This window comes from Bidens hawaiensis, unplaced genomic scaffold (genome assembly GCF_021521415.1).
Source record: "Bidens hawaiensis isolate Kalapana, Puna unplaced genomic scaffold, B.hawaiensis_p1.1 tig00000760_1, whole genome shotgun sequence".
Lineage (NCBI taxonomy): Eukaryota > Viridiplantae > Streptophyta > Magnoliopsida > Asterales > Asteraceae > Bidens > Bidens hawaiensis.
The window spans coordinates 1,232,276-1,248,301 of record NW_027491043.1 but is presented as its reverse complement, the minus strand read 5'-3'; the positions used below and the strand labels follow the sequence as shown (position 1 = coordinate 1,248,301).

At 35.0% G+C, this 16,026-nt stretch overlaps 1 protein-coding gene and 1 pseudogene across 2 annotated transcripts; one reads left to right on the top strand and one right to left on the bottom strand.

Annotated features, from left to right (window-relative positions):
* The first annotated feature begins 6,438 nt into the window (after window positions 1–6,438).
* On the top strand, window positions 6,439–9,462 carry LOC143535033 (putative alpha,alpha-trehalose-phosphate synthase [UDP-forming] 11; annotated as a pseudogene). The gene is made up of 3 exons (XR_013135646.1): window positions 6,439–7,110; window positions 7,156–8,755; window positions 9,095–9,462. The product of XR_013135646.1 is annotated as a putative alpha,alpha-trehalose-phosphate synthase [UDP-forming] 11 (transcript).
* A 3,140-nt stretch (window positions 9,463–12,602) lies between these two features.
* Window positions 12,603–15,221, bottom strand: LOC143534140 (uncharacterized). The gene is made up of 9 exons (XM_077028718.1): window positions 15,182–15,221; window positions 14,348–14,480; window positions 14,174–14,260; window positions 13,738–13,865; window positions 13,563–13,659; window positions 13,401–13,478; window positions 13,088–13,313; window positions 12,790–13,013; window positions 12,603–12,706 (listed from the first exon to the last, which is right to left on the bottom strand). The coding sequence occupies exons 2-9, from the start codon at window positions 14,465–14,467 to the stop codon at window positions 12,680–12,682; spliced, it is 987 nt and encodes a 328-aa protein (XP_076884833.1). The 5' UTR covers window positions 14,468–14,480; window positions 15,182–15,221; the 3' UTR covers window positions 12,603–12,679.
* Window positions 15,222–16,026: the final 805 nt, after the last annotated feature.

Here is a 16,026-nt window from a genome sequence, read left to right as displayed (position 1 = left end):
TTTGTACTTTTAAAAACATATTTATATATATATATATATATATCGTCAAATACTTAAGTTTATCCTTCATAACTAATAAATTAAAATAATAGTCAACATAAACAACCATTGCATTAATTTCTAAAGTTATTTGCGGAATATTTTCGCAAACCGTTACAGTTTCAAAGAACTAGTATATTGGTTTTATATTATATATCAATAGGATAATAACCCGTGTTACATACGGATATAAAACATATCAAGAAACAATATAAAATATAAAAAACATATTCAATCAACACAAATATTTGACATAAGTTTTTTACCATGAGATATTATTACAAAAGATGTTAAACTATGTCTATAACATAAAAATAAAATAGTTTATAAATAAATAATTCAGTAAATAAGGAATAATATAACATAAACGAACCATTATACCTGAAAAAAAATAAAAAAACACGTTAGTAACAGCTTTTGTAATATTATTTGAAAACTAAGCTTACAATATATACTGGGTTTAAACTTATATTTTCACCCGTGTAAAATTTTCGTTCAAAAACCTTTTGAAACAAAAATGTCGGGTTTAAAAACCGTAGCTTACATGTGATTCTCCTGTCATGAAATAATAATAGTAATAATAATATGTGATTCTCCTGTCATGAAAGAAGAAGAAGAAGAAGAAGAAGATAATTAATGAAAAGAGTAGTATAGAAAAAGGAAAATATAAAACAATAAAAAACTTATAGATTGATCTATGAGGACCATCTCCATCAAAAAGTCATCGTTTGGAGTGTTTGTTATCTTTAACGGTCCATACTCTCAAAACTCTAACCTTAACTGTGAATGGAGATGTTTTGAGAACATCAATTTCATCCAACATTGTAAAGCTTTGAACCTCACTGTAATTTGTTTTAAATCAAAAGATAAAACACTTTACTGAAATAATTCGTTTAGATATAAAATTTATAATTAACAGTTGAAGAACTTACTTTGTAAAAACTTCAAAGGTAGACGATTGTTTTAATGTGGAGAATGCATCTATGAGCGGATGCTATATACTACATATAGTGACGTTTATTTTTGATAAACACCTTAAGTTCAGAAACCGTTTTAATTAAATAATAAATACAATAAATCGAATTTAATATAATGCAATATACATCCTATAAATAAAACCCTATAAATAAGCCTATAAACGCCTCATATAATTTCTAATAAAAATTCAGGGCTTGATTTTTGGAACTACCAAAAATTAGACATCTAACTATAATAATAAACCAAGTTGGTCTATTGACTAATTTAGAAACCGTTTTAATTAACCCATTTTCTTTTCTTTTTATTGAAATGTTTTCCGGGGATCCATCCCCTTTAAAAAAAAATTCCTGGTGTGCATTTTTTAAGATTGTTTTAATTATTTTTTGTAAGATTGTTATTATAGGATTGTTTTAATTAAAAATAGCAATTTTTGTAAGGTTGTGAATTTTTAGTCAATATATAACTAATTGATCAACTATATTAAAAAAGATTTAAGTTTCCAAAAATAACAGTTTAATGTTACCAAAAATTAATTGTGAATATGTGAAAAATAATTATATGGAAATGTGTGATGTTGAGTCCTATGTGAACATCCTAGATGAATGACACGCGGATAGAATTGAGTTGCTTTATATATTAGTTAGATTATAACAGTTGGGTTCCTATCCATATATAATAAGATTTTCAAATTTTAAATTGATAGGTCATAAAAATAAATTAATATTAGTGAAACTTGGAAAAAGACGTATTATGAACAAAAAATCACAATATATAAACATAATTTTAAGTAACAAACATATTAAACATCATATCGATTAACCGATAATTTAAAAAAAAATCATATATTTAAACCCTAAATAGATTAAAACATAATCGATTAATAGGAATAGATTAAATATCAAATCTATTAACCATTAGTATATAAAATCATGCAGTTAAACCCTAAACCAATAACAATTAATCAATTTGATGTTGTTTTTCACATAAATCGATTAAACTCTAAAATATAAATCATACATGATAATTGCAAACGATAAATATATTTAATGTTGTTTGGATTATGAAACCGACAAATCATGAAGAACTGACTACAGATGAGGCGAAGAATCTGGTTACAAACGACGGGGAGCGTTATGATTTTTGAACGAAGCATATGCCTTTTAAAGAAGAAACGATGAACAATTAAAACATACTAAATTTAATAAGTTTTTTAATTCTAACAATAATTAAAATAATTAATATCATAATTACATTAATAAGTTAAAAAAATATATAAGTCAATATCATTGATTAAAATTTTATTGTGAATATATGGAAAATAGATTAATGGAAGGTTGATGACATTTAAGCCTATGTGGACAATCTAGGTGAAGGACACGTGGACAAAATTGTGTTGCTTTAATATATTAGTTAGATTGAATGCTCGTTAAATCAATTACTATTGTTTGATTAATATTATACCAAATAAAGGAATGTGTTAAATATAATAAACTAATATTTTAATTATTATAACAGTTAGGTTTCTATCAATATATAATAAGATTTTCAAATTTTAAATTGATAGGTCATAAAAATAAATTTATATTAGTGAAACTTGGAAAAAGGCGTATTAGGAACAAAAAATCACAATATATAAACATAATTTTAAGTAACAAACATATTAAACATCATATCGATTAACCGATAATTTAAAAAAAAGCATACCTTTATACCCTAAATAGATTAAAACATAAATCTATTAATAGGAATAGATTAAATATAAAATTTATTAATCGTTAGTATAAAAAATCATACAGTTAAACCCTAAATCCAATGGCAGTGAATCAAGTTGATATTGTTTTTCACAAAAATCGATTAAACACTAAAATATATATCATACATGATAATTGCAAATGATGAACATATTTGATGTTGTTTGGATTATGAAACCGACAAATCATGAAGAACCAGTTATAGATGAGGCGAAAAATATGGTTACAAATGATGGGGAGCGTTATAATTTTTGAACGAAGCATGTGTCTTTTAAAGAAGAAACGATGAACAATTTAAACCTAGTAATTTAATAAGTTTTTTAATTCTAACAATAATTAGAATAATTAATATCATAATTACATTAATAAGTTAAAAAAATATAAAGTCAATAACATTGATTAAAATTTTATTGGGAATATGTGGAAATTAAATTTATGAAAAGTTGATGACATGGAAGCCTATGTGAACCACCTAGGTGAATGACATATGGACAAAATTATGTTGGTTTAATATATTAGTTAGATCATCTTAAATTAATTATATTTCATTTATGGGATATGCCATATTTAAACATATTTATTAATTATGAATATGAGTTATCATAATTTAATATAGAGTCAGGCAATTATGTAGTTGACATTTTGGTTCAATGACATGAGGTTGATGGTTAAGCTTCGAGATTTTAAGATCTCATGTTTGAAACCTAACTCAAGAATGTTTTCTTGCAGTGGTAGGTTTCCACTTTAATGATGATCTTGGATGAGAAAGTCATAGATTGTCAAAATCATTATTAATGATTGATATCTCGTCTCAAAAAGATTTATCCGGATCTGAAGGTGGTTTCAAACGTAGTTAAAAAAAAGTGTTCTGACAATTATTCTATATTTATTATTCTATTATACGAAAGGTTAAGATTAAATTTTCATTCAAGACTATTTATAGTATTTATCTGTATTTATAGTATTTATCTTGTTTTGTAACCGCAAATTCTAGGATTTATCTAAGTTTCTTTATCTTGTTTTTTATTTTTCCCTTTAAATTGTTTATATATTAAAAAGGCATGTTTTTTTATTTTTTAAAGGAAGATAGTAACAGTGTAAAGAAGTGATATGTTGCAGAACTAAAATTATTCATAGGTCAAAAAATCAACTTCAGTAATTATTCTCATATATTATATATACTTTTATGAACGATATTTATATTATAATATTTATTATATATAACAAAAGACAACTTTGGTGCGGCAAGTGCCCGATTGGGTCACTTGACGGCACCGTAGTGGTTGACGACACTTTGTGTTTTTTTTTTGTTTGTTTTTTTAGTTCCGGCACGTAATGAACATAACGTAAATCGATCAAATGACAATTTTTGTTTTTTTTTTCTTTTTTGTTTTAGTTCAACTACCGTAACGAATGTGAGGGAAACCGACTGAATTCGCATAGACTCACTGCATCTTGTTTTAGTTTCGGAACCCTAACGAACGTAACAAAAACCAACCGAATGCCAAATTTGTTTTTGTATTTATTTATTTATTTTTGTTTTGGTTTTGGTACCATAACTGAGACCGACCGAATCTTCATAGACTCGTCGCCTCAACACCCGAGATTGACAACGGTCGGGTTTTACCGACGCCAAAGTTTGACTTCCGATACCATAACACACGTAACTGAAACCGACTAAATTCGTGACGACTTACCACCTCAACGTTCGAAGATCGACAACGCTTGGATTTTACCACCGTCCCAGTTTTACCGACTTCTCCCGACGCAACGCGCCGGGTGAAACACTAGTTCTTATACAAATAATACATTTTGAAAGTGGGAGGTATTGGGCTTAATTTTCATCGCAAAAAAAAAAAAGGGTTTCGGCCTTAATTTTGAAAGTGGGAGGTATTGGGCTTAATAAAAAAAGGGTTTCAGGCTAAGTCTAAGAGGTTTTTTCACTTATAATGAAGATAATGGGTTAGGTTCAAATAAGAAATTTGATTTTCCTAAAAAGACTAGGAAGGAGGGTAATTTAGTCTAACACTTAAATATCAAAACCCACTTACTTTAATTTCAAAAACCCAATTACATTAATTTCAAAAACCCACTTACATAAAACTCAATTACATATTTAATCTCTACAACCACCACCACTCCACCGCCCACCGCCACCACAACCGTCACCCACCGCCACCACCTCGCTGGAAAAGTCCGGAAAAACACAATGGAAAACACTATGAAAAACACAATGTAAAAAACACAATGAAAAAAAAACATAATGAAAAAAAACACAATGAAAAAAGCACAATTGTATGACACAATGTAAAAAAATACAATAGAAAAAACACAATGATAAAAACACAATGAAAAATACTATTGTATAACACAATTTTGTAAAACACAATTTGATAAAACACAATTTGTAAAAAACCCACTAATTTTTTAAAAATTTTATATTACAATATGGTACTCATATGAAAGATAAAAGAAACTCATTATTAAGGTGAATTTTTTTTCAATAAAAACGTCCTAAAAAAAGTTATGGACGTTTTAAAATGATAAGGGAATTTGGTATGTGCCTTGCATGTGGAGAGAGAAGGCCAACAAATGTGTTATTCCTTTTATACCCTCCCCCTTCTTTCACACTTGATTTCCCCCTAAACTAATCTCAACCCTCCATATTCAAAATCAATGGACAAGATTACTTTTTATCCTTCCTATAAAAACTATACTTCCTATTATAACCTAACCCTAAAGATAATAATCGGATGGATTTGTAACACGCCAACGATATAAATGGCCGTCCAATAAGAAATATAAAAGTAAAAGAAAAAACTAGAAATTTAAATATTTTAACAATAAATTAAAATTGTATAATCATGTATTTTTAATTTTTTTTTTCTAATGTGATGTAATGATATTATGTTTGGGTTTTTTTAATAAAGACCCATGTTCAATCCCAACTAATAATACTTTGGAGGGGGCATCAATGAAGAAAAACTAGGATATTTGTGATCTGCAGTTTGATCCTAGAGCGTTTGGGTCTTACCATTAGTGGGTCTTTGGGCGGGTGAGTTTCTCCGAAACTAAAAATAACTTAGAGGCGTTTAAGGGTTTCATAGGGTTGGGGTAGGCCAGTTGGCGGTGGCTTTTCGCTATCGGGTCACCCCGTACGGAGTACTTAGGATTATCTGTTTGTTAGCTGTTAAAAAATGTATTTCTTTAAAAAAAAGTAAACCCAAAATAGTTTCGATGCAAAGGTTGTACACGGTGCATTAACAACTTGTAACTCTTATCTACATTTAACTCTGGAAACAAAAGACCTATAAAAAGTAGGCGGTCAGAACACTTATAGGAGATGGAGTCGGTTACAGTTAGAAAGTGAAAACGAATTGATGATAGATACAATCGGGTGAAATCAAATCTTAACCCGACCCATTTTATTGTTTCTAGTAATAACTGTTATTATTTATAGGTTGTTTATTAATTTCAGCAAGTAAAGTCGGTGTCTACTTGTTCGTTCTTATCCTCTTCACCATACCACCACCTTCTTCGTCTGTGTCTCCACCATTTTATTCAAATTCAAATCACCCATGTATCCCCCATCTCCTAATTATTATTATTATTACAATATTTATTATTCCCATCTCTGTAACACCCACTTATAATAACAAATCCGTTCGATTGCTTGTCCCAAATAATGTTGTCAAGATCCTCGTTTAATCTGCTTAACCTAGACGATTATTCGTGTGTAACTGATCGCCCTCGGATACCCAGAGTCATGACGGTGGCCGGAATATTATCCGAATTCGAAGAGGATAACATTTCCGGCAAATCGGAAAACGACGTCGTGTCGTCGGCGCCGGAGCGTCGGATTATTGTTGCGAATCAATTGCCGGTGAAAGGCTACCGAGACGTGGAAACGAATAAATGGGTATTCGAATACGACCCGGATGCGTTGGTGCTCCAGTTAAAATCCGGGTTTGGGTCCGACGTGGAGTGCGTGTATGTCGGATCTTTGCATGTTGACGTGGACCCGTGGAGCAGGAGGAAGTGGGTCAAACGTTGCTGGATAAGTTTCGGTGCGTACCCACGTTCTTATCCTCGGAGATTCAGAATAAATTTTATCATGGCTTTTGTAAGCATTATTTATGGCCTTCGTTTCATTACATGCTACCCGTGACCCGAACCCATGGGGTCCGGTTCGATCGGGTCGCGTGGCAGGCTTATGTGTCTGCTAACAAAATATTCGCGGATAAAGTGATGGAGGTTATTAATCCTGATGAGGATTATGTTTGGATACATGATTATCATCTTATGGTGATGCCTACTTTTTTACGAAAAAGATTTTCATCGGGTTCAGGTCGGGTTTTTCTTGCACAGCCCGTTTCCATCGTCCGAGTTCAGGTCGGGTTTTTCTTGCACAGCCCGTTTCCATCGTCCGAGATATACCGAGCTTTACCCGTTCGAGACGAGATTCTTCGAGCCTTGTTGAATTGTGATTTGATAGGGTTTCATACGTTTGATTACGCGAGGCATTTTCTATCGTCTTGTAGTCGAATGCTGGGCCTTGATTATAAGTCTAAGAGAGGGTATATTGGGCTTGAGTATTACATGGTAGGACAGTGAGTATCAAGATTTTACCGGTTGGGATCCATATGGGCCAGATTGAATCCGTGAAATCTTCGGACCGAACCGCGAGAAAAGTTGAGGAATTGAAGAAAATTTATGGGGGGAAAGTTGTGATCTTGGGCGTTGATGATATGGATATGTTTAAAGGGATTAGTTTGAAGTTTTTAGCCATGGGTCAGTTGTTGGAGGACTATCCCGGGTTACGTGGCTCGGTGGTATTGGTTCAGATTGTGAATCAGGCTCGAAGCCGGGGTCATGACATTCAAGAAGTTGAGGACGAGACGCGAAAAGTGGCTAGTGAGGTTAACCAGAGGTTTGGGAAAAATGGGTATGAACCGATTGTGTTTGTGAATGGTCCGGTTTCAACAGAGGAGAAGATTGCATACTATGCGATATCCGAATGTGTCGTGGTGAATGCGGTTAGGGACGGTATGAATTTGGTGCCTTACAAGTACACGGTTTCGAGACAAGGTAGTTCAGAGCTGGATAGCGCGTTAGGGGGTAGTGAACCGGAAGGTAGAAAAAGTGTGATTATTGTGTCGGAGTTCATTGGTTGTTCACCGTCTTTAAGTGGGGCAATCCGGGTCAACCCGTGGAACATTGACTCGGTTACCGAAGCGATGAGTTTAGCCATCATGATGCCTGATAACGAGAAGAGGTTGCGACACGAGAAGCATTATAAGTATGTTAGTTCTCATGATGTTGGTTATTGGGCTAAAAGCTTCGATCAAGACCTCGAGAGGGCATGCAAGGATCATTTTCACAAACGATGTTGGGGGGTCGGGTTCGGTTTGGGCTTTCGTGTTGTGGCTCTAGGGTTGAACTTCAGGAAACTATCAGTTGAACACATTGTTTCGGCATATAATAAGACGAACAGTCGTTTGATTTTGCTTGACTATGACGGTACAGTTATGCCACAAGCTTCGGTTGATAAAACCCCAAGCAAAGAAGTTATTTCAATACTAAATGTGCTATCTAACGACCCGAAGAACGTGGTGTTTATTGTTAGCGGTCGAGGGAAGGATTCGCTAAGCAAGTGGTTTGACTCGTGTAAGAATCTTGGGTTATCGGCTGAACACGGGTGGTTGACTCGGTGGAGTGGTGACTCGGATTGGGAATGTTGTGGTGGCTTAGCATTGGATGCCGAGTGGAAGAAGGTGGCTCTACCAGTTATGGAGCATTACACAGAAGCAACCGATGGCTCGTTCATAGAGCAAAAGGAGAGTGCTTTAGTTTGGCATCATCAAGAAGCCGACCCGGATTTTGGGATGTGGCAGGCTAAAGAGCTACTTGATCACCTCGAAAGCGTGCTAGCCAACGAGCCCGTGGTTGTGAAACGAGGACAACATATCGTCGAAGTGAACCCGCAGGTAACTTTTTGTCATTCGTTCAATTGGTCGTGTTAACTACTGTAAAGCCCCTATATACACAAAACTTTATTTTGTTCCACTTTTTAATCTAGTATTTGTTAATTCTATAACATTTATTGAATGCCAGTTCTAGTTCAAATATTAGGTTTCAAAATGAACATTTATTTATAACCGATCCGTTTTAGCCCAATCGATTTTCGCCACCCGTCCAAGAGTTTATGGATCTGTCACTATGTGTTCCATCCTAAAATAACATCATTTAATGTTGTTGAATGTTGATGTCTGTTCCCGTTTATGTAACTTCAATTAATTAATGTTGTTGAATGTTGATATTTGAAGGGTGTGAGCAAAGGAGTAGTGGTGGAAAGCCTAATTGCAAGCATGCAAAGTAAGGGAAAGCCTTTGGATTTCGTGTTATGCATTGGAGATGATCGGTCAGATGAGGACATGTTCGAGAAGATCTCTAGTTCGGTTTTGAACCGTGGAATAGCCGAAGTGTTTGCGTGCACGGTTGGGCAGAAACCGAGTATGGCAAAATACTATCTTGATGATACTGTAGATGTGATCAAGATGCTTCATGGGCTTGAATCTGCTTCAACTCAAGTTCCTAAGACCACGGGGTCTGGAGTGTCTTTTGAAACAAGCTTTTAAAACGTGTTTTTAGGTTCTTTTGTTGGTAAAAATGCAGATGTAGACACATAATCTCTTGTACAGAGCATATACACATGGTCAAGTTATATTGTTCTTGAATATTTGTCAAAATGTATCTTTCTGAGACGGCGACATCCCTACCATCTGGGCTGCAAGTGTCCTAGGACAATTTTAGGCTAAAGTGCATACTCATTTGAGTCCTTCCTCATCATTCACCGTGGATGCGTCACGTCAGCTTTTTATTTATTGTCTAAACGCATCCCTCAAGATGTGTTATGGTCATTCCCTTCCATTCTGAAGAAACACTAATCGACCCCGGGCAGATTATGGACAATCTGGGGGTTAAATAGATGTTTCCCACGAGGGGTTAGATCCGGCGAAGATGGTTCTTCTGATAACCTGCAAAACAGACACCGTGAGCTCGTCACTGAAAAGGGGGGGGGGGGTACCTCCTTGTGACCACCCTCCGGCGTGAGAATCAGACTAGATTGCTCTTGAATATAAATGTATATTAAGAGAATGACTAGAGCAGATATCAGGTAATATATCAAGATATGAGATATGAGATCAGATGATACCATTCCAAGGTGTTGGAGTATTTATAGCCGAGGGTAGGTTTCCAAGCAGGTACAGCCGGCTGAATAGTGTTCTTGTTCTGCCTACTGTGGGCTACGCACATGCCATGCTGGTGGTTGGTGGGTAGGCAGCGGCTGATAGTGACCAGGCCGGCTGTGTACTATTCCTGTTCCACCAACTGCAGGCTATGCACGTCCTCCGACAGGTTGGTGAGTAGGCAGCGGCTAATAGTGACATACAGTACAAGAGCGTGCTGCTCGTCATACTGTTGTCAGTGAGCTGTCGTATCTTTGGTCAGATCTTTTGTCCATACCTCGTCAGGTACAGTACAAAAGATCCTCCAGTATCGTACGGACTGGCTTATTTGGGCGGGAGTTTTCCCGGCTTTGTGCGGGAGTGTTCCCGGCTTGCTCACTCCTTCTTCAGGTGACATTACTGAATTATTTAAGAGTTAAGTGCCTTGTGCGTGTAGCCTTGCTGCGCAGGTAGCCTTCCCTGATGGCTTGTATCCGCAGCTGCGGGAACAGGCGGAGTACTTCACCATTGGGAGGCTTTTCCTGCGGGAACAGCTTGCGTACTGCGCGTAAGGACGTCACGTCTCTGAGCATGGTGGGTCCTGCGGGCCCAGTTGGTTTCTGCGCAGACGTCCCTCTTCAAGGGGTTGCGAGTTTAGCCTTTGCGCAGACGTCCCTGTTGAAGGTGAGTCTTGCGGGTTCAACTGCGCAGACGTCCTTTTTTGAGGTGAGTCTGCGGGTCCAACTGGGCTCTGCTGGGACCTACCTCTTCACATTCTCTACTATTATATTATATAAATAACTAAAAAAAAAATAAAATTTATTGGCTCTATCCCTAAATGAGGATTATAGTCCATTCTTCATTTTCATCTCTATAATTATACTTAAAACACTATATTTTCTTTCTCATTTTTAATTAAATAATATATTTTTATACTTTTATCATTACCTTTTCTCTCTTATTCACTCACAATCACTTTAAAAAAACATTATAAAATTATAGAGGTGAAACCATGAACAATAACATTTTTTCTCTCCTCTTCTCACAATCATTTTTAACCATCTTTAAAATATGAAGAACTCCCTCATATAATTTGAAGAGTTTACTGGGAATGCTCTTATATAATAACATAAATAACTAAAAAAATAAGAAAAACAGAAGAAAGAAATGTTTATTCTCCCCCCAAATAAGAAGTGTGGAGAACATTTCAGTAGTAAAATGATGTTTAGGGGGGGGGGGGGGGGGGGGTGGTTTCGGGTCTCACGTGAGGGAGGGTATGCCACATCGGATTGTGGGGGTCATCCACTTATTCATACTCATCGGCCAACGGGCTTAGATTATTCGAGGCAGATAACCCGAGTATATTTGAGAAGTTTTATACCAAAGCAATTAATTTCCCATTTCAAACAGTGTTACGTTAGGTTCATAAATATATAAATCATGAATCTTACCAAATATTCTAAATCTCGGTCAGAAATCAATAAACCCCAAATATGGGACATAGATGAAACTATGTGTTAAATGTTTCCACTATCTACTTCTTTATGATGGTGCAACCTTATTACTTCCTTGTCACCATGATCAATAACCCAACCAGCTCCACCTGCTATATAGCACTTTCATCTTGCAAATCAATCCCAATATTGTATATACCAGCCACAATTAAATGCTGTAGTACTAGACTTATTGGTGTTAAAATTTTTCAAAAATATCTTGAACTGGTTAAAAATGAGCTAGGATTCGTAATTACGTCTAGTATTAGATTCGCTTATTATAGTTTGGTCAAAATGTCTGCAGGGTTTTGGCCTCGTTCAATTTTTGATGGATTGCTCATCACCTTCATCACAAGGGAGAAAAAGAAAGGGGAAAAATCATGTAATTTTCATGGATTATCCGTAAAACTGTTATACGTGGCATCATTTGACTGGTTCTGTCCTTGTTAATGTAATTTTCATCATAAAGTTCCAAATCAACATGACAAGTGTCATCAAGTTGAGTTTTATGTATTTGTGATATCATCCGGTTGGTTCTATCTTTAGATCTTGTAAATTTCATCACTTGGCGTGATATGCGTTGAAACCTGAAAGTTCCAAACTTTTAAATGGTTCTTTTTTTAGTTTTTCTTTTTCTTTATATTTTAACTTAAATTTAACGGAATAATTTTTGAAAAGCTTTTTCCCTTTATTATCTCGCCAAAGTTCAATAAAAAAGTTAAACCGGAAATTTTTGAAATGCTTATTCATTTTATTATCTAATCAATGAAACAAACATGTGTTGATGTTCTTTCAAGCATATTACAACTATACATATACTTTTTGGGCTTTCCATTTTTTTTGTTTGCTATAGCGAGTGCAATGAAAGTCCGATACTGACCTAACCATCGATCATTAGTCTGGGTCAGTTTTCGGTTTTGTCGGTTATTTTGTCTTTGGTTTTCAAGAAACATAAAACCAAACCACGAATTTATAGTTTCACAATTACCATTGCACCACCCCTAGATAGAAGGTTGCATATGTGCATGATATAAGACAGCCTTATTTTAACACTTGCCCACATCAAACAATCCTATACTGACACCAATAATCATGTTTAAACAATCTGACATTGCATCACGGTTTCACATCAAGGATTCTTACTCGTCATACGAACCCTTCTGAGATCTTGTAGGGTTGAATCTTGTATCTAAAGTTTTGGTAGAAGAACAACATGCTGGAAACAACGATAAAACAATCAGCAAATTTCCAAACTTGCAACAAAAAAGGCTTTCACGACTACAAACAAAAACATCATACCTTAATTTGAGTCCGGTTATATGTATATGTGATATGAACACATCCATCACTTGATTGAATAACAGCCGGATATGAAAACTCCATTCCTTCAGTGTCCTCCAATGTCACAACATCTTGCCACGAATCTCCATCATCTGCTGACGTGGCAACTTTCAGCACGGCCCTCGAGATTGTGTTATATGCAAGCAACACCCGCCCATCTTTTAACTTTACACCATCAATCCCTATCATCTCACAGTGAACAAGAACCGATCAAGAACGAGTGATTTTGAAGAAAATAACGTTATTATGTTTAAACCTGAATTTGGGTTGGGCAGGTCAGTGGGGACCACAAAACTCCATGTTTCACCGCCATCAACGGATTCCGACATGCAAACTCGACCAATGCCATCAAACGATCTTAACAGAACACGTAGGTTTCCATTTGCAGTCTTGTAAGGAACCGGTTGGATCACACTGAGTGACTCGTTTCGTATATATATCGGCCCGTATTTCTTCCATGATCTGCCTGAATCTGCAGTCATCTGTTTATCAAGTCATAAAGTCAAAGTGAGTTGACTCGCACTGATTCAACTTTTAAGGGTCTATCTTATAACTTATAAGTTTATAACCTCGATCCATGCACCCCATGAGTTCCAGCTCTCGACAGATGAACCACATAGTAATTTCCCATTTTTAAGTAAGATAGGCTGCACAAATAAAATAAAAAAAAATAAGATTAATGATTTAATATCATAATTTGGTATCCCTTTAACGCAAACCGAATGTTCAACCTTGTTCTTTATTGGTCCTAGGATGCCAGGAGGAAGTTGTTCTCTCTTGCCCCAAGTTAAACCTCCATTGTACGACCTCTTCATACTGCCACTCCATCTAAAGCAACAATTCCATCTATAAAATATTATTTATTCAAAATAACATTAAAAAAATCAATAGAAGTGAAAAATGTACTTTTGTACTTCTTGTCCGATCTTATAGAAGAGAAGCAACTCGTTAGATGGAAGCTTAAATAGTACAGGATTCCACATTGGCACGCCTTCTTGCTCATCAGCAATAACCGGTGCATGCCAGTAACCATCCTGCACAAAGAAAATACTTGAAAACAATGCCTACTTATCAAATGAATATATATCAACAAAAAATTTCGTTTATATAGAGATTCTACACATGTGTAAGACATTTGTACATTATATTACCTAGGCATGACCTGCACATGTGCAGATAAACTATTAAAAGTTAAAAAAGAAAAAAAATAAATGAACAAATTAGTTATAAGGTTTTTTATGTACATAGCATACAAATTTGTTTAAGAAATACAAATTTTAAAAACTATGACCAATGATAAAAAATTAACGATTTAAATTAGTTCTTTATGTTTTGGCAATACCTTGTGCAACTGTAACCAAATTTTGACATCGGGAGCCCCCTCGTATGAACCACCAAAGTATGCTACCAAAAAGCAGTCTTTATCAACCTGAAACAACCGATAAACGTTCTGAATGACCGAAACTTACAATTTTTCCCTGTATGCAAAAAATGATTTAACTAAAAAGTCTTATACCTCAACTATTGTAGAAGCATGACAACTATTAAAAGGAGCTGTATTTTCTCTATATGTAAACTCTTCTAGCACCGGCTTCCATGGAGACTGGTCCTTTTTTATATCCAAACCACCTTCCATTTTAACTGAATCCCTGCATTCATGATAAACCAACAATTGAAGTAAAACCAATGTATGATTTTGCAAATCGGGTATGTTGACTTGGTCAACGTTCAACTAAAAACCTATACATTGACTTGTCATTTATCAAATACAATTATACAATAAGTAAGTTAAAAGAGACAGACTTTAATCAAACTCAAAAGTTTTTGCAGATGGGCATGCTGACTTTGACCAAATTTAGATTCAAAATCAATCTTTGGACAGATATACAGAATTACATTCAAGAATCTTGTTATGTCACCTTTCGGAAAGCACATGAATTCGATGAAACCATAATTGGGAATGTAGTATGATACCAGGTTTTACCAATTTATGAGAAAATGTAGATCCTTTTCTATAATAAATATTGAAATTTGACAAGAACAAGATTGATAAGATCATAACCCCTAATTTTGGCATTTTTAATTTTCAACTTCTGCAAGAGGTTGACTTCAAGAAGATAAACAAATCTTTAACTTGATCACACACACCTATACAAATCCTTATTCTAGAAGTGAATTTGCACAAAAGTTTTAATCTTTTCTTTATTTTGGTTGAATCAATCAAGATTAAAGGAACATTTATTAACTTATTAGTCGTAATCAAACACATTAAAACTGTTTTGACTGAGCAATTATGATAGACTATGGAAATTAAATGGCATTAAAGAACAAAAGAGGGAGAAAAGAGTACCTGATCGGTTAAAAAGAAAACGAAAAATGCTGTGGGTCTTTAATGCTCTTAGCCTTTTGCGTATAAAGACAGTCTGGAAGCTGTATATCTGTTCATACACATCTGCTTTAAGTTGAAGATTAAAATATAACCGTTTTTAATTCAATAAAACATCACATTTGCAACATGTCTGTCTTTGTCCCCTTCTCCAGATAGGGCCTCTACAAACAGTCTAATTATCTTTTAGTCCTCAAGGTTTCATAGTTGGGCCATGCTAACAGGACACCTAGCTCCAAAATTCAAACACCCTTCATACGACTCGTATAACTTATACGAGTCGCATAGACTTTCGCACTTTAACAACACACCAGCATGTCAGAAAAGGTGTTTGACCAGATTCTTAAACGAGTCGCATGACCTATACGAGACAATACTGATATTAATACGAGCTGTGTAGCCTATACTACTCGTGTACCGCCTAGACACCCTCTAGACGACTAGTATATCCTATATGAATCGTTTTGGAATTCCATATACCTTCATGCGAGATGTATAAACTATCCAAGTCATACATACGGGCTTTTTAGAACGTACATGCCAGCTTTTTAGATGGTGTTTGACAAGACTCAAGACTTATACGAACAATATAATCTATACGACTCGTTTGGGCATTCCATAGTTCGTACACCGGCACCTTACTGGCTTAGCTTTTCAGAGCACGTGCTTGACTAGTTTAATATGAGTATTATAGATTATATGGCTCGTGTAGACATGGCAATTATTTCATACGTATCGAGATTCTCACGGGTTCGCGTGATGGAAGTTATTTGTCAGGATACCATATTTTGTCAGTTATTTGATCCGAT

What these genes read in the sequence shown, in the direction of transcription:
- LOC143534140 (XM_077028718.1), bottom strand. Translation starts at nt 14,467, where the DNA reads ATGGAAGGTGGTTTGGATATAAAAAAGGACCAGTCTCCATGGAAGCCG. An exon ending in ATCGGACAAGAAGTACAAAA is followed by an intron (nt 13,660 to 13,737) that starts GTACATTTTTCA and finishes TTGTTGCTTTAG; the next exon opens with ATGGAGTGGCAGTATGAAGA. An exon ending in TAGGACCAATAAAGAACAAG is followed by an intron (nt 13,479 to 13,562) that starts GTTGAACATTCG and finishes TTATTTGTGCAG; the next exon opens with CCTATCTTACTTAAAAATGG.